The 25,657-nt window shown below is 54.4% G+C and overlaps 2 protein-coding genes across 3 annotated transcripts; both read left to right on the top strand.

Annotated features, from left to right (window-relative positions):
* The first annotated feature begins 1,629 nt into the window (after positions 1 to 1,629).
* Positions 1,630 to 12,284, top strand: Dusp15 (dual specificity phosphatase 15). Of its 2 annotated transcripts, none has more exons than XM_090352145.1 (7): positions 1,630 to 1,834; positions 2,416 to 2,449; positions 4,261 to 4,343; positions 7,749 to 7,790; positions 8,510 to 8,588; positions 10,202 to 10,428; positions 11,792 to 12,284. In XM_090352145.1, the coding sequence occupies exons 1-7, from the start codon at positions 1,814 to 1,816 to the stop codon at positions 12,053 to 12,055; spliced, it is 750 nt and encodes a 249-aa protein (XP_090208271.1). In that variant the 5' UTR covers positions 1,630 to 1,813; the 3' UTR covers positions 12,056 to 12,284. The 2 variants fall into 2 exon arrangements, with proteins under 2 accessions (XP_090208271.1, XP_090208270.1); XM_090352144.1 differs by having other exon boundaries at positions 1,647 to 1,834; positions 7,749 to 7,798; positions 8,510 to 8,584; positions 10,257 to 10,428.
* A 3,654-nt stretch (positions 12,285 to 15,938) lies between these two features.
* On the top strand, positions 15,939 to 19,650 carry Foxs1 (forkhead box S1). The gene is made up of 3 exons (XM_090352143.1): positions 15,939 to 17,065; positions 17,170 to 17,700; positions 18,371 to 19,650. The coding sequence occupies exon 3, from the start codon at positions 18,469 to 18,471 to the stop codon at positions 19,414 to 19,416; it is 948 nt and encodes a 315-aa protein (XP_090208269.1). The 5' UTR covers positions 15,939 to 17,065; positions 17,170 to 17,700; positions 18,371 to 18,468; the 3' UTR covers positions 19,417 to 19,650.
* The last annotated feature ends 6,007 nt before the right edge of the window (positions 19,651 to 25,657 follow it).

The raw sequence follows: 25,657 nt of genomic DNA, 5'->3' as shown, positions 1-25,657 counted from the left end.
TTCCACTTTCTTTAGTGCACTCTGTTCTGGGGCTCCCTCATCTCTCACCGTAGGGCTGCATAGTCTCCTCATTGACCCTTCCAAAGAACCCAAGTCAGGGACTTAAACTGGTGCTCATGCCTATAATACTAGTTATTCAGGTGGCCAAGATCTGAGCATCATAGTTTGAAGCCAGCCTGGCAGGAAAGTTCCTGAGACTCTTATCTCCAATTAACCACTAAAAAGCCAGAAATGGGGCTGTGGTTTATGTGGCAGAGCATCAGCCTTGAGCAAAAAAAAGCTTGAACTCAGCTCTGAGTTCAAGCTCTAGTACCCTCCGTCAACACACGGAGTTAAGTTTAAATCGCAGAAGTGGCTGGCTGGCACTCTTGGTAGTGAGCCGATGAAGGGAAGAGTCCTCCTATCTACGGCTAAGACCCTACTACTTACCCCAGAGTAGGTACACAAAGTATTTGCTGAATGCCTTCTTTTTTTAAATGAGAATCAGGTACAGAAGAAAGGGGGTTTACTCTAGTTCCTGCCTTTAAATGGACTCCATGGTGGCTCTGTCCTGGCTGTATTCACCTCCCCTGCATTCACTTGCTACTATAAATGGAGGAGTGGAATTGATGACGAGAGAAAGCTGTGTCTGCCGCTTTGATTCAGCACCATCGGAGGTGTCTGGTCTCAATTGTTTCTCAAGTCTGTTCACCGATGGGGAAGGGCTCGCTCTTCTCTGCATCCTGAGACAGATAGGGTCTGCTGGGATCTCATGGGAGTGTTCCCAGCATCACTTAGCAGGTCAAGGGTGAACGAGTATTTCACTTTTATCTTTCTCTGAGAACATCCTGCTGCAGTTAGTTCCCTAACCCTAGATTCAGTGACTGGAACCTTCTTACATAGCTCCTCGTATTTACTGACTTCTGGGATCCACTAATAGCGACTGAGGCTGGCACCACCATTATAAGTGGGCTAGAGTGGATTGATGGAGGGAGGGATGGACGGGTGGGCAGGTGGATGGTGGGTGATGGATGAATGGATGGGAGGGTGGGTGGATGGCTGTATGGACAGGTGAGTGGGTGGGTGGAGAAGACTGATGGATAGATGTGTGGCTGGAAGGATGGACTGCCGGGTGAATGGACGGACGCACAGGATGAATGGACGGGTGAGCGGGAAGGCTGGGGGAGGGGGGTGGCTGACTGGAGGGGAGGGGAAGGAAGAAGCTGGCTGGCAGGGTGGCTGCATGGGAAGGGAGCATGGAACCGGGGAGATTCACCCACCAACTGGAAGAGCAGCGCCATCTCCGGAAAGCCGAGGCCCGAGGAGCCGGGAAGGGGCTCCGGGCGTCGTCCCGGGGGTCTCCGGGCAGCCTCTCCCCGGGGCCCGCGCCTGCCGGTGCCAGGAGGGGGGCGCCCCGCCCCCACCCGGGCGGCCCCGCCCACGCGGCCGCCACAAGCTGCCGTTGTCCCGCGGGCCGTGGGCCCGGCACACTGGGGCTTTGTCCGGCCCCCCGCCACGACCCACGGGGGAGGGGGACCCCACATGACCAAGGGGGTAGGAGGAGCCTGCGGCGGCGGCGGCGGTGGTGGCAGCGGCGGCGGCGGCGGCGGCGGCGGCAGCGGCGGCGGCGGCGGCGGCGGCTCCGTCGTTTCGCTCGCGGGTCGGGGGTCGGCTGGCGGCGGCGGCCGGATCGAGCTGCGCGAAGCCGCGGACCTCAGACCCCCGAGACCCCGCCAGGCCCCAGGCGCCCGGCCTGGGCCAGCAGAGCGGCTGTGACCCGCCCGCTTTCCGGGGGACGAGCTGGGGGGTCGCCCGGCCCCCCGCCCCGGGGACCATGGGAAATGGCATGACCAAGGTAGGGGCGGGGCCCGCGCTGCCCGCACTCCCCGGGCCGCCCCGCCCCGCGGCCCGCTGCCCCTCGGGGCCTGCCCTCCGCCTGCCCGCCCCGAGGCCCGCGAGTCTGTCCTCCCCGGCCCTCGGTCTGTCTGCCCAGCCTTTCTCTGCCCCCCCCCCCGTCACTTTCAGGGCTCTCCCCCCATCCAGGTGCCGGTCTCCCTGCTCTGGCTCCTCGGACCCTGGCACCTATTTCCCCATCGGCACGGTCTGCCGGAGCCCCCCCCCCCAGCCCATTCCTCCTCGTGGGTCCTCCTTTCCCCCTAAGGACTTTCGACCCCTCCCTCCCTCCCTGTCCCCCAGCTTCCCCATGGTCTCCCTCGGTCTGCCCCATAGTAAACTTGTCGTCCTGTTGGCCCTCCTGCCCGCCCCACAGCCCCAGAGCGTTCCCACAGTGGACCTAGACCCCATCCAAGGGAGGCCTTTTGCCCCCCTGGGGTCCCGTCGCGGGTCTAAGTGCGGCCAGAGGTCCCCCAGCCACCCCGGGGTGGGCAGAGGCAGAGCCTGGCCCGCTGACCCCTGCCTGTCCTGTCCTTCTTCTAGGTGCTTCCTGGACTCTACCTGGGAAACTTCATTGGTGAGCACCACCCGCTCTGCCCCAAGGCCGTGGCACTCTGCCTTGTCCCGGCTGGCGTCCGCCCTTCGCGTGGTGCCTACGCACCTCGGAGTGGGGTTGGGGGCAGAGACGCCATGCCACACCGGGAAGGCAGGAGCTCATGGAGGAGTCACGCATGGCTTGAAAGGGAGGGGGGAGCATCAGAGGTCTCAGGGCAGCACCCCGGGCCTCTAAGGGTTCCCTGGCTCTGGGTTCAGGTCTGCTTGATGGTGATACTTCCACCCTTCCACAGCCTCCTCTTCTCCAGGGGAGGAGTAAACAGTCATGAGCCTCTGAGAGGGGCAGCTGAGGGGCCTGGCACACGGTGTGGGGGGCGTGGGAGATGGTATATGACAAGCCTACAGGAATCTGCCTTCTCAGTATCCCTCATCCATCCCTTCTACACCCTTCCATGGGAGGGGGGGGCGCAAAATTATAGAGCCCCTGATTTCTGCCTTCAGGGATTTCTAGGATAACCCAGAACTGAACATAGACTGTGTAGGAGAAAAATGTGCTGAGGGGACGCAAAGTAGAAAAGTCACAGAAGAGAGAGGCTAAGGTCCTCCCCCACAGAAGCCCGCTCCCTTCTTTTTCCCTTCCTTCCTGGGCACTTCCTCCGCATACTGCACACCCATGTCTGCCTAAGTGAGGTCTGGGACCTCTGTAGGTGTGTAGGTTTTTCCAGGATGGGTGCCATATGAAGTGGGTCCCCGCTCCCCCCCAGTGCCCACCCAAGACCACACAGGGAGCTTTCAAGGAATGAATGTTGAATGAGAAAGTGGATCTGTGGAGACGGAAGGGCTGCAGCTGTTTTAGGCTCCAGTTATTTTACCCTATAATTAAAGGGGTTCATGTGCTGAATACCCAGCCCTGACGCAGAGCCCCTGACAGCACAGTGGGGCAGAGCTCTGGGTCACTTGTCATTTATCTTAGATACGCATATACTTTTTAAAACAAAAGGAAGCTCCATTTTGCACACTGTTCCAGTGCTGTGCTTCCCACTTAGAAATAATTGAGGACATCCTTGTGCATTAGTGCAATAAATTAATCTCTAAACAGTATTCTAAAGTACGGATAGAGCTGGGCACAGGTCCCTCACACCTCTAATCTAGCTACTCAGGAGGCTGAGATCTGAGGACTAAGGTTCAAAGCCAGCCAGGGCAGGAAAGTTTGAGATTTTTATCTCCATTAAATTATAGAAAGACAGACCAGAAGTGGAGTGGAACTATGGCTCAAGTGGTGGAGTCCTAGCCTAGAGCAAAATGGTCAGGGGCAGAGCCTAGGCCCTGAGATCAAGCCCCAAGTCTCTCCCTCTCTCTCCCTCTCCCTCCCACCCTATGCCAACAGTAGGATATACCATTTCTTTCCAATCTCTTTTTTGAGGGGACAGACATTTGGTGGTTCTAATGGCTTAACTATTTCTGATTAAAACAACAGCACTGCTGCATAGAACAGTGGCCTCCACACGCAGTTCAGTGCAAACACTTGTGCATGCAGTTCCTAGAAGGAGAATTGTTGATTGAAGGCTATGCTGGTGTTTGGGATGGAAAGAAGAACCAGAGCAAGGCTGGGGTTGCTGGGCTGTGTCTGGTGGATTTCCCTCAAGGCAAAAAGAAAGGACCTGTCACACTCAGAGGGGGAGGTGAGGAAGGAGCAAGCAGCCAGCAGAAGGTGGGCCAGGCCGGAGTGGAGGTAGGGTGAGGAGATCTGTGCCCAGGCTTTTGCTGTGTTTTGGCATTAGGAGAGAATAAGTCCCACCTGCCAGCTCGGCTCAAGCATCCTGTTTCTTTCAGATGCCAAAGACTCAGATCAGCTGGGCCGGAATAAGATCACACACATACTCTCTATCCACGAGTCACCCCAGCCTCTGCTGAAGGTACTTGAAACCCCCTTCCCAAGGCTGTGCACAGGTGGGGAGGGGGGCTGTAGACTCAACTCCCATACCACCCCTTTAGCAAACACCTACTATGCTAGGTTTGAGTCGCTTTTTTTTTTTTTTCTTTTTTAGTAAGGGGACCCAAGGCCTTGCATGCGATGCTAGGCAAGCACTCTACTATTAAGCTACATCCCCAGTTCCTGGGCTGCCCTCCGGAGCTTAATTCATGCTACCTCATTCTACCTCACCACTAGATTGTTTCATGTTTTTTTTATTTCTATTGGCAACTGAGTCCCAGAGAGAAAAATCAGCTCACCCAAGGTCACAGATGGAAGAAGCTGGCCAGCTGGGATTTGAATAGAGGCCACCTGGCCCCTACAATCTCACCCCCCCAAACCTTAAAAAGGCTCCCTCATCAGGCACAGGTGGTCATGCCTGGAATCCTAGCTATACCAGAGGCTGAGATCCGAGGATCAAAGTTCAAAGCCAGCCCAGGCAGGAAATCCATGAGACTCTTCAGTTAAGCACCAGAAAAGCTGAAGTGGGGCTGTTGTTCAAGTGGTAGAACACTAGCCCTGAACAACAACAAAAATAAGCTCAGGGACAGTGGCCAGACGCTGAGCTAAAGCCCCAGGACTGGCACAAAAAGAAAAGAAAGAGGCTCCCTCATAGGCTTTTTATTGCACACCTAGATAGATGGTTACAGATGGCTTGGGGTCTTACTATGAAATCTTGACTGGTGACTTCACCTCTCAGGGCCTTTGATTCCTCAGCCCTGACTGCCCCCAGATGACTAGGGTGGGGATGCCAGGGAGATATGGGATGGTGATAATGCTGGGCACACCATAAGACAGGCCCCCATTGGAGGGTTGCTGCTGGAATCTAGGGAGTGGGGCTGTGAGGACTCTGAAGTGAAGTAGGAAATCCAGACTGCGGGTGCTGGAGTCAGGAGACCCAGCTTCACATTTTCACTGGGTTATTCTCTAAGCCTCAGTTTCTACATCTGAATAAGTAGGCATGTTGCTTTGAGCCTACAAATAAGCACTGGCAGAATAACAAAGCTGAAATTATCTTTGTCCTCTAAGCTGAGCTTTATCTTCATCTGTTAGTGTGTGGGGTGGACAATGGCTCCAGAGACCTGAGCTCAGAACTAGTTCTGCCATGGACTTGCTATGTGACCCTCAGTCTCAGCCTCAGATTTGATGGTCTCTATAGGCAATCTCTAATCATCTATGACTTTGGGTGTCAAAGAAGAAATTTCCAGGCTGGTGGAATTGGATTTTGTTTTAGGGCAACCTCATTTGGGAGTATTCAGTCCAAATAGATTGTATGGGGCACTTGACAGGTTATTAATATATTTACTAAGAAGTGACTACTTACAAAATGAATCCTTGCCCCCCCAGCCCCTCCTCACTATGTCCCAAATGCCCCCTTCCCCCGCTTCCCACCAGGAAATTTGGCAGGCAGAGTTTGGTACTCCTTTACACTCCCCAAGGCCAAATGTGTGGGAACGTGAAATTGCAAAGCTTGCAAAAGATGCAGGGTTTCATGACCTTGGGGGATTTGCTTAGACAGAGAAGCCTCATGCAAAACTACAGACAAATGAGTACAAGTGGGGACCCAAGTAGATGGTTCCTTAGTCACAACCAGAGGTGGGCCAGGCACCTACCCCAAAATATTCACTTAAAGTAAGCATATGAGGGTGTCCTTGAGAAAGCAATGAGGTCCTCAGAACAAAGGCAGAAATCAGTCTTTATACAGGGGCATCAGTGCTCTCACCTGTAATCCTAGCTACTCAGAAGGCTGACTTCTGGAGGATTATGGTTCAAAGCCAGCCCAGGCAGGAAAGCTCAAGAGACTCTTATCTCCAAATTAACTACCAAACAAGCCAGAAGTGGTGCTATGGCTCAAGTGGTAGAGTGCTGGCCTTGAGCTTTTACAAAAGCTCATGGACATTGTCCTGGCTCTGAGTTCAAACACCAGGACTGACATTTAAAAAGTGGGGCTGGGGGCAGGCGATTGGCCTAGTGGTAGAGTGCTTGCCTAGCATGCACAAAGACCCAGGTTCAAGGGGGGGGGGGCGGTGGTGGGAGGGTAAAGGGTACCAAGACATGTGAAAGGGTATCAATGTATGTGAATTAATGCACCTTCTATATGGCAAATATCATGTGACCCTTTTATTCATTACAATAAAAAATTTAAAAAAAATTTAAAAAAACAACAAAAAAAGACCCAGGTTCAATTCCTTGGTACCACATACATAGGGAAAAAAAGCTAGAAATGGTGCCATGCCTTAAGTGGTAGAGCTCTAGCCTTGAGAAAGCCCAATGACAGGTCCTGAGTTCAAGCCTGGGACTGGCAAAAAAAAACACCCAAAAACCTATAATAATGTCTGGAGATTAAACATGAAATAAAAGGTACCACATGTCATTTTAAAAAATGACTGATGATTTATTCCTTGACTACTCCAATAATTAGCAGTGATTTTTGTAAGTAAATATTTCAAACACCAGGAATATGAATAAAGAGGCGACGGGCAAACTCAACAGAGCAAATGGGTTTTATTTGGGATAAAAACTGGGATGGATACCAAGGCTCCAGAAAAAAATGACACCCCTCCCCTACAACTAGGGTCTCTTTTTATTAGTTTTTTTTTTTAAGTGAAGCCAGGAAGGGAAGTGGAGTGAGATGGAGGTGGGTGGGAGAGCAGTGACCTTGAGCAGGGGCTTCAGGGTCTCCACAGCGTCTGTGTCTGCCAGGGATATCAGTGCCAGCTGTGGCCTCGATCTCAGGCTCTCTTCCACTGCTGCATTTGCTCAGTGAGAAGGGGAGGAGAGATGATTCAGCAGAGTGGGCAGTGAGGATAGCTCTAAGATATGGCTCTTAGTAGGGAAGGTGAGTGCCTTCAGCTTGTTATTTACCATCAGTTTTCTAACTATAATTCATGACATGTAAACTTTTTGTGGTGTTGGGGGGAAGGGAGAAAGTATCTCACTAATGTAGCCCAGGTTGGCCCTAAAGTCTAGATTCTCCTGTCTCAGCCTCACAAGAGCTGGGATCACAGGCGTGTGACCTTATGCCCGGCTATAATAAGTCTTACTTCTTGTCAAGCCTAATCTCTTCCTTTTTTACTGTACAATTTTGTAATCCCTGCTTGGAGGCAGTAACTTTAAGAAGCCTTTTCCCCGCTGTGAGATGAAAAGTTCCTAAATCCTTTCAGTCAAGTTCTTGGGACACTACTATCTGCTCAGAAGGTTCAGGAACCACAGGCAAGAGTAGGGAGGCTCATAGAGATTGTGTCTATTTTGGAGAGACAGAGAGATCATAATGGCTCAGGAGGGTGGAGGAGTTGGCCGGCTGGACGAGTCCCCGCTGCCTGAGAATGTTTTGTGTTTGTCCTTATAGGATATTACCTACCTTCGCATCCCAGTGGCTGATACTCCTGAGGTGCTCATGTAAGTCCCCCTGAATGGGCCGTCATGCAGGCAGACAGCTGCTCCTGTTCTCAAGGGGGAAGCAGGTGGGCCCAGGGAAGGCAGAGAGTACTCAGGCCAGAAAACAGCCATCATTTTCATTGTCTTAACCCTGTCCTTGATGGAAGTCCCTGGCCAAGACGGAGCCTGCCAAGTCTCGCCTCCTCAACTGTGAAACGAGGAAGTGCCTTGTCTCTTGGGACCAGATGCACCAGCAGATTTGAAAGGGTTGGGCTCAGCCTGTACCTGGCCTTGGAGTTGAGACACCTGGCTCCCAGCCAGGCCCTGCCATTCATTTACTGCTATGTGACCTTGGACTTCCCTTCTCTGAGCTCCACTGTTGAAAGGTCGTCCAGGAGACTCACAAAGATCCAATAGCACAGGTTGAGAATCTAGAACAGAGCCTGGTATGTCACAGGGTCTCAGGAAAACAACAACAACAACACAGTTTTGTTTAGGTTATTAGCAGTAGCACCCCAGTTTGGGATGGGCCCATGTGAACTTCTCTTGCTCTTTGCTGACTGTCATTGTTCTGGAGGCTCCAAATGCCCTTGAAAAGCCAAAAGACACAATGAAAACCAGGTCCTTGTGACCCACAGACCCCAGAGCTCATTGTCTTTTGCAATTGGGGGGGTGGGGGAGAGGGTGGCTAGAGAGACCTACCCAGCCCCTTCTTATTGCTTTCTCTTCTAGAAAAAAGCACTTCAAAGAATGTATCAACTTCATCCACTGTTGCCGTCTTGGTGGAGGGAACTGCCTGGTGCACTGGTGAGTCCCAGGGCTGCGGGGGGGCGGCTGTCCCATCCCCAGCATTCATTCCCCTCTGGGAAGGCAGAGCATCATTCACACGCAGAGGCCCACTAGAGGCTGTGAGCTTCTGGCCTTAGCCAACAGTTGCTTCCCCAATATCAGTTTCCTCATCTGTTAAATGGGGAGAAGAATGTTGAGCTGACAAGGTAGTTAGAGAGAGATGAGGACAGGTGTTCATCCCTCTGCTCCCCTTCCAGTCTTTGAGGCTGAGGTAGGAGGTGGGACAGGACCTCAGAGTCTTCTTGGAGCCCCCCCCCCCCCGCCCCGATCCACTGGTATCACTCATCCCAGAACTTCTATTCAAGTACCTGTTGTGCTCCAGGCCCAGGACACTGGCTTTCTCAAGTCTTGTCTCCTCTGTTTCCCTGATGCTGACCACACCAACATCCCTCCTACTCTTCAAAACCTCTAGCCATCCACCTCATGGGCTTAATACATACTGCCCACAATGCCTTTCCTTTCCTTTTTATTTATTCTAGCAATACTAGGTATTGAGCTCAGGGCTTTCCTGCTTGCTAAGCAAGAACTTGAACTTACTTCTAGTCCATTTATCTATTTATTTATTTATTTAGGCCAGTCCTGGGGCTTGAACTCTTGGCCTGGGCACCGTCCCTGAGCTCTTCAGCTTGAGTCAAGGCTACCGCCTTACCCCTGGAGCCACTGTGCCACTTCTGGTTTTCTGGTGGTTAATTGGAGATAAGAGACTTACGGACCTTAGTTCCCAGGCTGGTTTTGCACCACGATCCTCAGCCTCCTAAGTAGCTAGGATTACAGGCGTAAGCCACCAGTGCCTGACCTGTTTTTGAGATAGGGTTGTCTATGTTGTCTTGTGATGCCATCCTCCTACTTGTGTTTCCCAGAGTCTCTGGGGATGCCAGGGGCTTGTTACTGCATGTAGGCACTGCACTTCCCCTGAGGTGACAGGCACTAGACACCATGCCCAGCCATTGGCTGAAATGGAATCTTGCACCAATTTTGCCTAGGCTATCCTTAAACTTATCTACTTATCTATCCTCAGGTGTCTGCCTCCCAGATAGAATTATAGGCTTGAACTATTGTACCTAACATTTTTTGGGGGGGGGGTGGTAGTGCTGAGAACCAAACACAGGGTCTCATACACAGTAGACAATTGTTCCCCCACTGAACCATATCCCAGCCCTAGCCCATACTTCTCCTAGCCTTTAAGACTCAGTTGATGTGACTTCTTAAGAGATCTTCTGTACTCCTCCCATCCCTCCATCACGGCACTACAGACTTCTCAGTGTGAGTTCCCTGGCCCTGTTCTTGCTTTCAAAACACCTGCCACCCTTGAAATTGCTTCTCTGGGTAGTGTCTGTTCCTCAAACTCCAAGACAGCAGACATCATGTCTCCTTTTCTCCCTGGTATCTGAAAAGGAAAAGGTGGTCAGGAAATGGTTGTTAAATGACTGAGTGCTGTTTTAGCTGGGCCTTTGATGTGGGGGAAGGAGAAGAAAGAAACTTCACAACCATAGGCCTGAAGCTGGGAAGACAGGCCCTGGGGGTTCTTGATGTTGGCACTTAGGAGGGCAGGGTGTGGGGGCTGCAGTGGGAAAGGGGTATCTGGGGACACAGGGTCCCTACCTGAAGCCTGGGGTTGTTGGGGGCCCAGTTTTGCAGGCATCTCCCGCAGCACCACCATTGTGACGGCTTACGTGATGACGGTGACAGGGCTGGGCTGGCGGGAAGTGCTGGAAGCCATCAAGGCCACCCGGCCCATCGCCAACCCCAACCCAGGCTTTAGGCAGCAGCTTGAAGAGTTCGGCTGGGGGAATTCTCGGAAGGTAGGGGCAGGGCCGGATGGGTTGGGTGGGCCTGGGAGAAACCCTTGCTCCCAGTGGTACATAACACCCAGGGAAAAGAATTCAGCTTCAACCTGGCTGGTGATGGTTCGGCATCTCAAATCCCATTCTGAGGGAGGTATAATGTGTCTTAATAGCCAAGTGTCTCTTCCTTCCTTTCCTGTCCTTTCTTCCCTCCCTCCCTATTTGTCTCCTTTCCTTCCTTCTCTTCTTCTTTTTCTCTTCCCTCCACCACTTTGAGTCAAACCTGTCCCTTTTGGTTTTAGATCTGACACCAAAGGCTGGGTTCAAATTCTTTCTTTTTTTTTTTTTCTTTCGCCAGTCCTGGGGCTTGAATTCAGGAACTGGGTACTGTCCTTGAGCTTTAGTGCTCTACCAATTGAGTTACAGCACTACTTCTGGCTTTTGTGTATGTCGATCCAAGGAATCAAACCCAGGTGTTTGTGCATGCTAGGCAAGCACTCTACCACTAGGCCACCCTCCTGGCCCTGGGTTCAGGTTTTAATTCTCTCACCTATGATGGGTGTGGCTGAGACAGATGCCACTTACTGATTAAGATGAGGTCGTGCTAGCATTTTGTCCTGGCTAGCCTCAAATTGGAGTCTTCCTAGTCTCTACCCCCTGGGAATCTGGGATTATAGTTGTGAACCACCATACCTGGCTGGCCTGCCTTTCCTTCCTTCCTTCCTTCCTTCCTTCCTTCCAGTTGAGACAAGGACTTGCTATGTAGTTTAGGCAGGCCTGGAACTTTTGATCCTTCTGCCTTAGCCTCCGTGGGGAAAACAGGCATGTTCACACCACTGCACTTGGTTTGAATTTTCTTTTTATTTTTGTGCTGGTACTGGGGCTTGATCTCAGGACCTTGGCACTCTCCCTTAGTCTTTTGCTCAAGGAAGCTCTACTTACAGCTTTTTGGTTGTTAGTTGTAGAGAAGAGTCTCTTGGACTTTCCTGCTCTGAACCGGCTTCCAGCTGGGATTCTCAAATCTTAGCCTCCTTAGTAGCTGGGATTATAGGCATGAGCCACGGGTTGCCTGACCTTCTGGGTCTTTCTGAGGCCAAAGCAGTGGCTTTGCATCCCTCCTGGGCAGGTGGCATGGAAATGTCAGGAAGTGAGAGAAGAGTCTAGAGTGCTGGAAGGTCCTCAGCAGGTGGCAAATAAAGGGAGGGTGTTGAGCTCAGCCCTGTGGGCGTTGGACAGGCTCAGGAGACTGCGTTGCAAGTCTGGAAGGGTCCGCGGGGAAGGGGTTCCAGCGGCGGTGAGGGGGCGGGGCACCGCGGAGGCCGGGGGCGGGGCACGTCGGGGGGCGTGGCCTGACCCGCCCCGCCCCTCGGCCCGCCCCCAGCTCCGGCGGCAGCTGGAGGAGCGCTTCGGGGAGAGCCCGTTCCGCGACGAGGAGGACTTGCGCGCGCTGCTGCCGCTGTGCCGCCGCTGCCGCCAGGGCTCGGCCGTCCCGGCGGCCACGCACCCGGCCACGTCGGACGGGACCCTGCAGCGCCTGGTGCCACACGCGTCCCGGGACGCGCACCGGCCGCTGCCGCTGCTGGCGCGCGTCAAGCAGACCTTCTCCTGCCTCCCGCGCTGTCTGTCCCGCAAGGGCGGCAAGTGAGGAGCCCTGCCCCGCCCCGGCGCCCCGTCTGCGGGCCGTCGGGGCCTCCCACGGCCACGACCTGCCCCGCGTCTGTGGGGAGCCCGCCCCCGCCCCTCCGCGCGTCCTGTCCGGGCCGGCCTGCTGCAGCCACCTGGTGCCTTAGTCCTCGGGCTGGGGGGGGGCCCGCGCGGGAGGGGCCGGCGGGCGGGGACGGGGGGCCTCGGGGTATTAAAGAGACTCAGAAGCTGCCTGTCCCCCGCGCCTCTCCGTCTTCGCCCAGGCCAGGCCCCGAGTCTGCAGGATGCAGGGCGGGAGCGAGGCCGTGCCCGCTGCGTACAACCGGGGGCCGCGTCCTCCACCACCAGAGACCAGTTCTGGAAGCAAGCCGCGCCCCCTCCGAGCCCCCTTATCCCCCAACTCCCGCCCTACTGAACGCGCCGGGCTCACTTTGTCCTCAGGGAGGCCGCTGGGGCTCGGAGAGTCCGGCAGCTTGCCAAGGACACGCCGCTGGAGCGGGGCTGCTGGACGGGAACTTAGAGTCCCAGGAGAGCTGTTGGGAAGCGGGGGCAAATCCAGGGGCTCACAGGTCCCACAAGTCTGTGAACTCCAGGTGCAGCAACAGGAGGCAGTGTGGGGCCATTTGTCTAAGTTGCTGGACTGGGCATTGAGACTCACCTGTGGCTGTCCTGGCCGGCCGAGTGTCTCGGTTCCAAGGCTTACATTTCTGAGAGAGGCAGCCTTTTGTTTTTTTTAAACAGTAGAATAAGCCCATCAACAACCCCATGGGTGGTAGAGCAGCCCTCTGACTAGCTGTGGGTAAAGGGGACTTCCAGTCTAGGAGTACAACCCGATTGTGTCAGAACTCCATCAAAGTCCACTCCTGAGCTTCCAGTCCCGCATGTCAGGTAGCACAGGTGTGACAGGGAAATCACAAGTGTGCCTTTGAAACTAGCCACTGCCTCCCAATTAAGACAACGCTTCCCTCCCTTTCCAGCTGGGGCTAAGCCAGGTCCTAAGAGAGACCGGCATATCCCAAGTGTGCATGTGTGTAGAGAGAGAAAGAGGGAGAGAGGTTGAGAGAGAGAGAGGTGAGGGGATCATCATGAGTCAGGAGTTCAAGACCAGCCTGGGCAACATTTGGAGACCCCATGAAGACAAGAGCGGCAGTGTGGTAAGGTTACCTCTCTGGATGCCTGCTGGGGTCCTCTGGGACTGGCTGAACCTCCTGGCCACCCAAGGGTCACAGTGGTGCCTCTGGCCTGGGCCCAGCCCAGCCTCTGCATGGCCAGGATGTGGGGGGGGGGGAGGGAGGGATGGAAAGCAAGACCAGTGGTACACTTTCTCATTCGTCGCCCCCCCCCCACTCCTGGGATCCCCTGGTTCAGCAGGTTCCAGCACCTTCCTCACCGGGGAGGGGGTCCTTGATGCCAGGATATCCTTGGTGCGGGGTGGGGGGGGGCAAATTGAGAGCAATACCCTCCTCTGCATTCCCTGGAAGCATGCGGCTGCCATCTGGCTTCTATCTCCCCCCCCCCCCCGCCCTGTTAATCTAGCCCTGCAGCCCAGCTTTCACCTTTCCAGCTCCTAGGTGAGCCTGCCCATGGCTCCCCTCCTCCCCGCAGTGGCTTTTTACAGTTTCTGCCTCCCTCCTCCACCCCTGTTTTGCTCTGCCTCCCAGGCCCTGCCCTCCTGCCTCTTACCTTCACCCAGCCTGTATTCCCAGACGTCCTTCCTCAATCTCTCCTCTCCTCCTCTATGGTCCCCATGTGGAAGCTCCAAGCCTGCTGGTCTCATTATCTGTCAGCCAGACACTGCTTCTTGGATAGTCACCTCAGCTCTGAGCCCTGGCTGCTCACCATCCTTCAATCTCATGGCACCCCATTTGAGAGCCCCGCCCCCTCCCAGGGTTGAACTCATTTCCCCATTCCTCCCCAGGACAGCTACCAGGACCTCTCTGGGCTTCCTGCTTCCCTGGCCCTCCGCGGTTCCCTCAGTCCTCCAGAAGGTTCTTTCAAAATTCAAAGATGGTCTCAACACTTTTCTCACCAGAGAAAAGTGGCCACAAAGTCTCAGCATCTCAGCCTGGCCTCAAAGCCCCACCTCCACCCTTTTCTCTGGGCCACTCTCTTCCCTCCCCAACTCCAGTTCTGTCACTTTCTAGACAATTGCTCTCATAGGGATTTGTACACCCAGCCGCTGTGCCCCTCACCCGGCCTGCATCAATTCTCAGCAGTACTGGGCATAATGCCTGGCACATAGTAGATGCTCAGTAAATGTTGAACAGGTCTGTTCCCTTAAGATTTACCTGCTGTTGTTCAGAGGAAGAGCATTCTTCTGGTGCTCCCACCTAAAGCTTCATCCACCATGACACACGTGATTCCTTAGCTTCCAGACTACTAGTGCCTCAAAGCCCATGGGATCGAGGTTAGCCTTCAAGGACAATCATCATCTGGCTCTAACTAGCTCTTAAGTCCTCCTCTTTCCCTCAGCATGTACAGCTTGAAAACTCTTCTGCTCCCTATCACGTACTCATCATCCCAAAGCCACGTGTTACATTGCTTTGGTGAGCATGAAGGACATGCAGAATGGCGGGGAAAACTTTCTTTTGTGGTGCAGGATATGGAACCCATAGCCTCATGCACAATCCTGTGTTACCACTGACTGCGCCACAACCCTAGTGTCCCATAAATTATTTGGTACACTACAAGCTGAGGTCAGACAAGGCCAGTCCCTGCCTTGTTATTCCAGCCTCATACTGCAAAACAAGTTTTGCTAGTGCCAGATGTGTGTGTGTGTGTGTGTGTGTGTGTGTGTGTGTGTGTGTGTGTGCTGATTCGGGGGCTTGAACTCAGGACCTAAGTGCTATCACCTGAGCTTTTTTGGTCAAGGCTGGTGCTTTGCCACTGGAACCACAACTCTACTTTTGGCTTTTTGGTGGTTAGTTGGAGTCTGAGGGACTTAGCTGCCAGGGCTGGCTTGGATCCATGATTCTCAAACCTCAGACTCTTGCGTAGCTAGAATTTCTGGTGTGCACCTCTGGCACCTGGCGTCTTTGCGCTTTTCTTTAGTGTTTAGAAAGACCCATGCATGGTGCAGGGTGCTGTCTGGTGTTCCTGATGCAAAGACTGTGATGGGCCCCGCACTGAAGACATGTGCCAGATAAACTTTGTTCAAGCATGAGGTGTAGGGCTAGAGGAGTGAGTTCAGTGCTAACAAGTCACCATGCACACTAAGTAAAGTGTCCTTAAACAAAGCCACATAAACAAGGATATGCATTGACGGGCTGATGAGAACCGGGCCCTGTTTCTCCTTCAAGCTGTGACCATGTTCACAGTTGTTTGTGGAGACTTAATGAATATCCACGCCCCCTCAGACCCACAGGCTCAGTGCCAGCAAGCTTCGGCTCCCTGCGGTTAGTTCCTTGGGCTTGTGCCTTTCCACACTGCCAGGCTTCGCCCCTGCTGTTCCCTCAGCCATGAAGGTCAGTCATCGGGTCAGAGCTGAGCACCTCTCCTGCCAGGCAGAGCTATGGTGCTGGGGACGACAGCTCCCTGTAGTCATGGTGACTGCATGTTCTGCCCCGTGCTTGCATTGCCTCAAATCAGATGATCCCTAGAACCATGAATAAATGCTCACTGTGTACCTGGTACTGTGCTAAGCACTTTCTGTATACCACATACAACATTCACAATAAAACCGAACCTCAGAAGGTCCAACTTAAGATCCCAGCACAGGAACTGAGGCTGAGAAATTTGGTTCTTATGTTACTCAGTAGACCTAGAGTTTCATTCAGCAGTTCAATCCCCTTTCCCTAGATCTGAGAAAATAAGTAATGCATCTCCTAATGCCTTTTTATAACCCTGACCCAGCCATTTTATCCTGACTTTCACTTATCCTTTTCCTGCCACAGGACCTTTAAACATGCCTTTCCTCTTCCCTAGAACACCCCTCTCAGAGCTTTCTGTCAGACCCCAGCCTTCTTTCCATTCAGGTTTCAGCCCAATGTCACCACCTCATAGAGGCCTTTTCCAAGCACCCTCTGAACAGTAGCCTTTCAGATTCCTTACTCATTCATTTAGCCCCTCTGTCACCACAATGATTCTACTATGTATCATTGGCTTGTATGTATTCTGGCAAAAGGGATGTGACTGTTTTTTATGTACTCTTATCTTGAACACATCCTGTTGTAGAGTTTGTTACTTCCCCACCCCTTACAACCCTGGTTTGAAGATGTGTTAGTACTCTGTACATTTAACCTGTTGCATTGAGATATTGCAAAGGCTCTGCAGGGGGCGTCCATTACACACCCACCCATCGCCCCCTCCTTCACTCCCCCTTCTCCTTCTCTCTTTCTCCTTTCTTTTTGCCAGTCCTGGGGCTTGAACTTAGGGCCTGGGCACTGTCCTTGGGCCTTTTCAAAGCTAGTGCTTTACCACTTGAGCCACAGCACCATTTCTGGCTTTTTCTGTGTATGTGGTACTGAGGAATTGAACCCAGGGCTTCATGCATGCTAGGCAAGCACGCTACCACTTGACCACACTCTTGGCCCCCCTCTTTATGGACATTAATTTACTTCTTACAGCTCCATGGCTAATGTTTCTCTCTGACTCCCTGATGAGCCCCTGTGAGGATTCCTCTGGAATTTGGGTTCTTGCTGTCCAGATATGTTCACAGGCCTTAACTTAACCGGGGAGGCCAGAGTGCCAGCCAGAGGCTCTTGTGCCCATGTGTAGAGACTGGTGCCTGGGAAGAATACACCAGTTCTACCACTGAGCTATCGCCTCAGCCAGTAAGCCATTAGCATATGAGGAGAAAACTATGCACCCGACAAGGACAGAAGTCACTCAATTGCTGTTTTTCACAGTCACACCACAGATATTCAGTGAACACCTACGCTGTTCCAAGCCTCTGTTCCAATGTCCAGTGGAGACAGGACAGAACAAAACAGGTCTCCCTGCTCTCTTGAAGTTCACAATCCTGTCTTCTAGCCAAGGCCCTCTGAGCATCCTCACTCCTGACGGGTAAAAGGTACAAAACCCTGTATTCAAACTCACAATTGTAAGGACTGTGGATGTGGCTTAGTGGTAGAGGGCTTACCTGGCATGCACGAATCCCTGGGTTTGATTCCTCAGCACCACAGAAACAGAAACATCCAGGAGTGGTGCTGTGGCTCAAGTGGTAGAGTGTTAACCTTGAGCAAAAGCAGCCCAGGGACAGTGCGGAGGCCCTGAGTTCCAGCCCAAGGACTTGAAACAAAACCAAACCCCTCCAGCTTCATCACTCATAAGTGGTGTCATCTCAGGTAAATTACTTAACTTCTCTGCTACTCAGACCCCTCATCCTTTCAAAGAAGGAAATGTTAGCCAGAGGAGATGACCGACCACGGACATGGGAGTGGGCAGGCAAGGGCTGTCAGCTGGACCTCCAGCTTTGGGCCTGCAGCTAGCAGAGCCTCAGTGACCACAGTCATGTCAGGCTCTCCTAAAGTTCTGGCTTCTGTGCAAGGGACCCTGTGCCCTCACTAGGGGCTGGGCTGAAAAGACCTGCCAGCTCCATTTCAGGGTAGGGAAACAGGCCTGGCCAGCGGCTTGGGAAGATTGCTGTTCTGATTGCTGTCCTCCCCGCACCAGTCACCAGAGGGCGCCAGGGTGCAGCAGAACTGGGTAATGCCGCCTCCTCACCCTGAGTCCAAACCCCATTTGGGAAGAGGGCTGGGAACAGAGTGGCACCCAAGGCCCTGCACTGCTGGGAGGAAAGGAAATGGGGGGAGGGAGGAGAGGGGACCCCTGAGGATTTTTCCATTCTATGGAGTCTGCTCAGATTCTGCCCATCTGTGGTCTCTGCGATCAGATCAGCATGCCCCTCCCCCTGCCCCACCTTGAGTCCCTACCTGTGTCTCTCAGTAGCTCCTTTTTCCCCCCCCTGTCTGAATGTAGATTTGTTCCTTGCCTCTCTCTCAGAGATTCATATTCTCCCAGTATTATGTCCTCTCTGCCTCCCTCTGCCTCTGTGTCTGTCCATCTCATGTCTTACCTTTGTCTCTTTAAGTCTGACTCTTTCTCTTCTCTGTTGTTTGTTTTTCTCTGCCTCTGCTTCTTTAGGTTTCTGATCCTAGCTGGCTTGGTTTCTAACTTAATTTCACATCCTGTCCCTCCCTGGCCACCACCACCCCGCATATGTGAGCCGTCCCTTCCCTCCCACCTTCTCTGAGCTGTTCACAGCTTTCCAGCCCAGGCCTCTCCTGCCCGCCCCTCTTAGGCCTTGTAGGGAAGAGGGGGGGGTGAAGAGGAAGGGAGGGCAGCCTGGCCGGTCCACCCCTTTTTGCCTTTCCAGGCTAGGAGGCTGGGCCATGGGGCCTTTTAACAGCCCGGGCAGGCTGTGCCGGGCCCCCGCCAACCCTGGATGCTGTGCCTGGGCTGTGCCTGGCCACCATGGAGCAGCTGCCCCCCTCGGCTGAGCCCACCAAGCCCCCCTACAGCTACATAGCCCTGATCGCCATGGCCATCCAGAGCTCGCCGGGGCAGCGGGCCACCCTCAGCGGGATCTACCGCTACATCATGGCTCGCTTCGCCTTCTACCGCCACAACCGGCCCGGCTGGCAGAACAGCATCCGCCACAACCTGTCTCTCAACGAGTGCTTCGTCAAGGTGCCCCGCGACGACCGCAAGCCAGGCAAGGGCAGCTACTGGACCCTGGACCCCGACTGCCACGACATGTTCCAGCATGGCAGCTTCCTCCGCCGCCGCCGCCGCTTCACTCGGCGGGCAGGTGCCAGGGCAGCGCGTGGGCCTCTCAGAGCCACCAGCCAGGACCCAGAAGTCCCCAGCACCACGCCTGACAGACAGTGCCCATTCTCATCACAGCTGCCAGACCCCAAAGGCGTAAGCTTTGGGGGTGCGGTGGGTGCCTTACCAGGCAACATGTGCCCAGCAGCCACTGATGCCAGACCTCAGCTGCCCACAGAGCCCAAAGAGTTGTGCATGCCCAAGGCTTCAGGCCCAGTGGAGGCCCCTGGGACCACCTCGGCTTCTCTATGCCCGGCCTTTGGCTTTCCTGCCGGCTTCTCCGAGGCCGAGGGTTTCAGCAAGGCTCCGACATCCGTCGTGGCCCCCGAGGCAGGCAGTGGGAGCAGCTACCAGTGCCGGCTGCAGGCGCTGAATTTCTGCGTGGGGGCTGACCCAAGCCTTGACCACCTTTTGGCTTCTACAGCCCCCGCACCACCCACCCCTCCAGCTTCACTCCGGGCCCCACTACCCCTGCCAGCTGACCCCAAGGAACCATGGGTAGCAGGGAGCTTTCCTGTCCAGGGGGGCTCTGGCTACCCACTGGGGCTGCCCCCATGCCTGTACCGGGCACCAGGAATGTTCTTCTTTGAGTGAAGGAAGCCACACCTCTGCAGGGCCCCTGGTGGCTGAGCCTGGCTCAGGGCCTGGAGTACCCTGTAAGGACCAGTCCTCCCAGAACAAGGACAGCCAGCACAGGAAGCCAAGACTGGAGCGGCGAGCACTCAGCCAGGCCTTGGGGCGCCTCCGCATAGACTTGGGGTGAGGGGGAGCAGGGCCCTTTGGGATTCACCCTGTGGCTCTGAAGGCCAATAAAGGCAGTGTGTCAAAGGGGGTCAGCTTACTGGATGGCTGGGGCCGAGGGCCAGGATGCTGGGTTTCTGTGTGGGGCGCTTGTGGGCGGTGTGTGCTGACCTGGATGAAAACGTCTCACTTGCAGCTTTCTCCTGCTGGGGATTTTCTCCAGAAGTTTCCCAGGATGGCAGAAGAAGGGAAAGTGGGAAGTGGAAAGGAGTGGAGGAAGGGTGCAACCCAGAGGGGGACGAGGCAGGGTGCATTTGGGACTGGCTCTCTAGCCTCGGCTTGTAGGTCAGTAGCCTCTATCATGAGTGGTCAGACCCACAGCTCAGTGGTATCGCTTCTACCCCTCGCTCGTATCTGTCTCATCGAGTGTCAGCCCATGTTCAGTAGTGGAAACTGAGGCTCCCACGCTGGCTCTAACTCCAGGTGGCAAATGAGGAAATGGTACCAGGTATGGAGAGAATGCAGAGTGGAGAGCAGGCTCAGGCTCAGTTCAGGGAAGAAATATACTACAATGCCTGGAGTAACAGAGTCCCTTGTGCAGACAGAGACCCCATGGCACAAAGACAGTTCCAACCTGCATCTTAGGATTTCCCACACTAACAGCAACCTCTTCTGGGCCCCCCACTCCTTGAAGTGTACTGGGGCAGTGGCAGGGGCAGAGACATGGTCTGTGGCTTCCTGGGTATCTGTCAGAGTCTGAGTACTGAGTTTTGATCTTCTAGCCACCACCTTTGAATAAGAATAGGGGAAATGGTATACTCATGACACCTTCAGAGAACCAGAAACCTGAAACCTGTCACCACCCCCCAGTGGAGACACTAGAGGCAGATGGGTTCCTCCTGGAGCCTTAGTTACCTGTCTGGACCATGATATGAGAAGGGATGGAGATGCTGAGGGCCTCTTCATCCTCACATCCCTTACATCCTACAAGGTGACACCCAAAGGACTGGAGACCCCTACCTCGGGCAAACAGCCCAGGTCCCTCCAGAGGCCTTGCCTGGGCATCCGGCCACACAGCCTTCGCCTCTGTGGCTTCCCCCTCCCTCTGCAGGTCCCCTGGGGCTGGGGAGGAAGCGAGCCCGGCTGGACAGGCTGCACTGTCTGGTTCCCACAGACTCCAGAGCTGAGATGGAGGGGGGACCGAGGAGGCACCCGCTCCCTGTGGGGGGAAGGGGCTGGGAAGATGCCTGCCTGGCTGGTGATGGGGACTCTTTCTCCCCACCATGCTTGCCACACCCCAGCCTTGAAACCTGGGGAGGAGAGAGGGTCTGTTCCCCTCATACAGCAGCTTCGTGGGTGGGCAAGAGTGGAGACAGTCCTGCGTGAATGAGGAGAGAGAAGAGGGATGGATGCCCTGCCTGGCTGTGTACCACAGTGGGTGCATCGAGTGTGAGAAAGGCAGGCAGGCAGACAGGCAGTTAGAGGGTGTCTCTGCCAGCCATGCATCCTGCTGTGGAGCGGAGAGTGTGCCCTGAGCTGGTGGGGGGCAGGGGGAGGGTCCTGTCTACCCCCCACTCCCAAGGATTCTCAGCCTCCATGCTGGGGAGGGTGTTGTGGAGAAAGATGGGCCCCTGCTCTTCTGTGCCTCAGAACACATGCAGAAGCCCCAGCCACACCCAAGGTCATAGCTCAGCTCTGGTGTACTCTCCCACCCCACCCCCAAAAATCTTCTCTGTCAAAAAGTAAAGACAGGGGCCAGGCATGTAATCCTAGCTACTCGGGAGGCTAAAATCTGAGGATCACGGTTAAAAGCCAGCTCAGGCACGAGAGTCCATGAAACTCTTCTCTCCAATTAACCACCAGAAAAGCAGAAGTGGCTCAAGGGGTAGGGTAGTAGCCTTGAGCTGAAAAACTCAGGGACAATGCCCAGGCCCAGAGTTCAAGCTTTATGGCTGACAAAAAAAAAAAAAAAGAAGACAGCGCCCTTCCCCAATCAGTCCCAATTCCCAAGCAGAACCGGGGGCCTTGGGCTCACCCTGTGAACCTGGCTTGGTGCCCACTTCTCTGGGCCTTGGTTTCATTCCCTTTGCCCTGTAGAGTGGGGTGGCAGCCTGACTCTCTGGGTCTGAGTCCCAGGGGAGGGTCTGACCTGGCTGGTGGCCTGGAGGAGGCCAAGGCCGGGAGGTGCTGGGCCAGGAGGCTTAGACACCGTGAACTCATACTGCCCTCTGCTCACTGCCCAGCCAGGGAGCCCACCCACTGGGCCTCCTGCCCTCACATTCTTTCCACTACCAACAGACACCTCTGGCTCTGGGTGATCACCCCCCCCACCAGGGTGAGGGGTGCCAGAGGCAGCAAGTGCTTCTCTCTAGGCTTGCCCAAAGCGCATCTCGACACAGGTGGAGGCTGAGATAAGAGAAGGCAGGCAGCAAGGCGGAAGTGGATGTCTTCTCAGCCTACCCACTGGACCCCCTTTGCTATAAAGCTAAGACAGAGACTGTGGCATTTGGCTCCACTTCTAGGGTCCCCACCCATACAGGATGGGCTGCCTCCAGACTGCTCCCCAAAAGCACGCCTCCTCGGCAGGCTGGAGCAGAAAGGGTATCAGTTCGTTGCCTTGCCGCAAGTGCAGCACAGCAGAACCAGTAGCCGAGAATATTCCAAACAGGGGGCTGGTGGCTCACACCTGTAATCCTAGCTATTCAGGAGGCTGAGGTCACAGTTCAAAACCAGCTGTGGAAAGAAAGTCCATGAGGCTCTTCTCACCGATTAACCACGAGAAAGCCAGAAGTGGAGCTGTGGCTCCAGCTGTAGAGTGCTAGCCTTGAGCAAACGAGCCTAAGGACAGCACCCAGGCCCTGAGTTCAAACCCCACAACGGGGGGCTAGGAGGAGAGGGTGGACTCCTTAATCACAGCAGCTCAAATTCTCAGCATATCAGTGTTGACAGCTCACCCCAGTTCTGAATCCCCTCCATGAGCTCATGCCAGGTTCAGGAAGGAGGCAGGTCCTGTCTGCCCCACCAAAGGACTGTTGGGACCTCACCTGCTGGCCTTTGGTCCTGAGGTCAAGTCGGGAGAGGGCGCCCTCCCCCCACTCCACCAGGAGACTACCCCCTCCCCAGCACTGGCCTTCCTCAGCCTCCTCCACCCCCCTTATCTCAGGCCCGCCTTCCGCCCACTGCTTCCTTCCCCCGGCATGGCATTCCACAGCCCGAGTTCTGCGCCTTCCCACAGCCCAGACAGTGCTTGGCCGGCAGAGACCCTCTCCCCCAGAGGCCCAGGCTGCCACAATGATGAGGAAGCAGGGGGAGGTGGTGATGGCCTGGCACGTCCGTCCATCCATCCCATTCGCCTGCTGGGAGTGCAGAAACCCAGGAATCCAGGCCTCCGCCAGAACCTCCCTTCTCTACCCACACTCCCAACACCACCCAGGCCAGGCTGCCAGAGCCTGGCTGTGCTCACACCCCAAGGCTGACATGTCCTGGCTGGATGACCTTGTGCAAGCTGCTTCCCATCTCTGTGTCTCTCGTGGATATTCCTAGTGCTTACCCCACTTGGTGGATTCGAGGATGACCGAGGGACTTAGTACTTGCTTAGAGCAAGTGGGGCACATGGAAATTGCAATATGTTTGTTTTGTGCAATAAATATATATTTTGGTCCTGGGCTTGTCCCATTCTCCCTCTCCTGGTAGTGGAAAGAGGAGAGGGCACAGGGGGAGGGTGGCCTGTCTCATAGACAAGGTCGTGACCTCGCCTCTCTGAGCCTCAGTTTCCTCATCTGTGACGTGGAGATAAGGTCTCTGCCCCTTGTTCTCCCAGGACTGGTCTGTAGGAAGAGCCATTCTGCCTACTGCAAGGTACAGTAGGGTCAAAGGGATGAAATTAAAACAAACAAACAAAAACAACAACCCTGCCAGGCACTGGTGACACACACCTGTCATCCTAGCTATTCAGGAGGCTGAGATCTGAGGATCACAGTTCAAAGCCGGCCTGGGCAGGAAAGTCTGTGAGACTCTTATCTCCAATTAACCACCAGAAAACTAGAACTGTGGCTCAAAGTGGTAGAGCACTAGCCTTGAGCAAAAGGAGCTCAGGAACAACACCCAGGCCCTGAGTTCAAGCCCCATGACTGGCAAAAAGGAAAAAGAAGGAAGAATTAACCACAACAAAACAAAACCAGCCTCACTAGAAGACCTTGTAGCCTTGGCCAGTCCTCCTAGCTTCTTCCTCCATATAGGGTAGAAATCACATTCCCAGAGTAGAGGTTCAGAGATACTTAATCCCCCTTCCTGTGTGCTGGGTAACTGGGTGTGACTCAGGGAGGCAGCTGGTGGGGCCGGAGGAAGTGGTCTTGAGGCTAAAAACAGCAAGAGGCTCATTTAGTCACTTGGTCATCCAGGAAGACCAGGGCGGCCTCATCCCAACCACAGCCCGCAAGCCTCAGGCTACTCTGATCTCACTTGAATCCTTGAGAGAAAGGCTTGCCCTTCTGCTGTAACCAGCTCCCATCTCTGGGCCTTTGCACAAGCCATTCCCACTACCTGGGACGCCATCTTTTTCTCTGTCTGCAGAGCTCATGTCAGACTCCATCACTCCTCCAGTAGCCTCTCCAGTGCCCTCTCCTCGTCTGCCTCCTAGGGTCTGCCTCCACAGAAGACCTATTTCAATGCACAGTGACATGGGTGTACATGTCTTCCGCCTTATGTCTCCACCTTGGGACAAGAATTGGTGTCTGTCTTATTCACTTCCTCCATTCTAACCCACAGTGAGACCTCAGTGAGTGAATGTTTGCTGAGTGGATACACGGAATCCTAGCCACCCACTCACCATTTACCACTGACAAAATCTCAGAGCACCCAGGGGCTCCTCTGGAGTTTGTGGGTGAGGGACTGTGTGAGGTGGCTCCATCCTACCCTTACTCTGTGAGCAGCTCCTGCTCATCACTGCTCCTCTTCCAGCCTGGATGGACATGGCAGCCACCAGCTTCTTTCCTTCATGTTCAGCCTCCTTTCAAATGTCCTCCCAGCAGTCCTCTCTGACTGATTTGAGTGAGACTCTGAGAGGGTAAATAGTAAACCCGAACCTGGAGCCCAGTGTCTGTTATGTGTCTGTCTGCCTAAGAGAGGGCTGAGCTCTGTGTGTCCTCCAGCCTCAGTACTGACAGCTTCTCTCAAACAGATTGGGGCCTGGCCTCCCCTGGTCTCTGGGCCTCAGTGTATCTTTATCACACATTCACTGACCTGCCTGGCTGTGGAGATTCAGCAAAAACGTGAATGTGACCACATCTCTTCTTTGTTCAAAACCTTTCTATGGCTCCCTCTTGCCCTGGAGACAGCCGGCCATTCAAACTTCCCATCACCTTTCCAGACTTGATTTCTCCTTTGTCATCCTACACAAAAGCCCCACTGAGATGCTCCAATCCCAGTCTTGGGCATGACCTCCACTCAGCCTTACCACAGCTTCAGTGCTGTCTATGCCATCCTTCCTTGAACTCCCGGCGGGTGCCACGCCCCCAGGACAGAAGAGAATATTGTTTGGTGTCTCTTTCCCTCCTTGTGGATTCAAGAATTACAGTCCCAGAGGCCATGTACTCCCTTAGTGCAGAAGTCACTACTTCCTGTCTGGTCTCCTGCTTGAGCCAGGCCCAGAGCGAGACCGGACAAAGAGGGGTGACGTCATCAGACTGCCCGCCTTGCCATCATCAGACTCTTCCTGTGCTTCACTGGCTGGGAGCCATTTCCTTGTCCGTTTACTCTGCCTGCCTCAGTTTCCCCTGCCTGTGAAATGTTGCCCCCTCTAGTTGGGCATGCCCTGCCATGCCTGTTACCCTGCAGCATTCAATATTGAGAGCTGAAAGCCAGGCTGGGGTACAGACCAAAATTCATTCTCCAAGACACTAACAAGAAAAGGCAAAGAAAAGAAAGTACCTGCTCAGAAAACACCACTCGTCTAAAGGATGGAAGGAGGGTGGGTGGGAAGAGCAGGCGCGCAGGCGTCTCTCAGGTTCGAGTCCAGACCATTGGGGCACCTCCTTCAGACCGCCCAAGCTGCCTCACACCCTCAGGGCAGCCCTGTCACTGGCTGAATCTTTTC

The sequence above is a fragment of the Megascapheus bottae genome, chromosome 18 (assembly GCF_031878675.1).
Source record: "Megascapheus bottae isolate mThoBot1 chromosome 18, mThoBot2.hap1, whole genome shotgun sequence".
Taxonomy (NCBI): domain Eukaryota; kingdom Metazoa; phylum Chordata; class Mammalia; order Rodentia; family Geomyidae; genus Megascapheus; species Megascapheus bottae.
The sequence above is the reverse complement of the archived record's forward strand: the minus strand, read 5'-3'. Positions and strand labels throughout refer to the sequence as shown.

What these genes read in the sequence shown, in the direction of transcription:
- Dusp15 (XM_090352145.1), top strand. Translation starts at nt 1,814, where the DNA reads ATGGGAAATGGCATGACCAAG. An exon ending in TGGGAAATGGCATGACCAAG is followed by an intron (nt 1,835 to 2,415) that starts GTAGGGGCGGGG and finishes TCCTTCTTCTAG; the next exon opens with GTGCTTCCTGGACTCTACCT. An exon ending in CAGTGGCTGATACTCCTGAG is followed by an intron (nt 7,791 to 8,509) that starts GTGCTCATGTAA and finishes TTTCTCTTCTAG; the next exon opens with AAAAAAGCACTTCAAAGAAT.
- Foxs1 (XM_090352143.1), top strand. Translation starts at nt 18,469, where the DNA reads ATGGAGCAGCTGCCCCCCTCGGCTGAGCCCACCAAGCCCCCCTACAGC.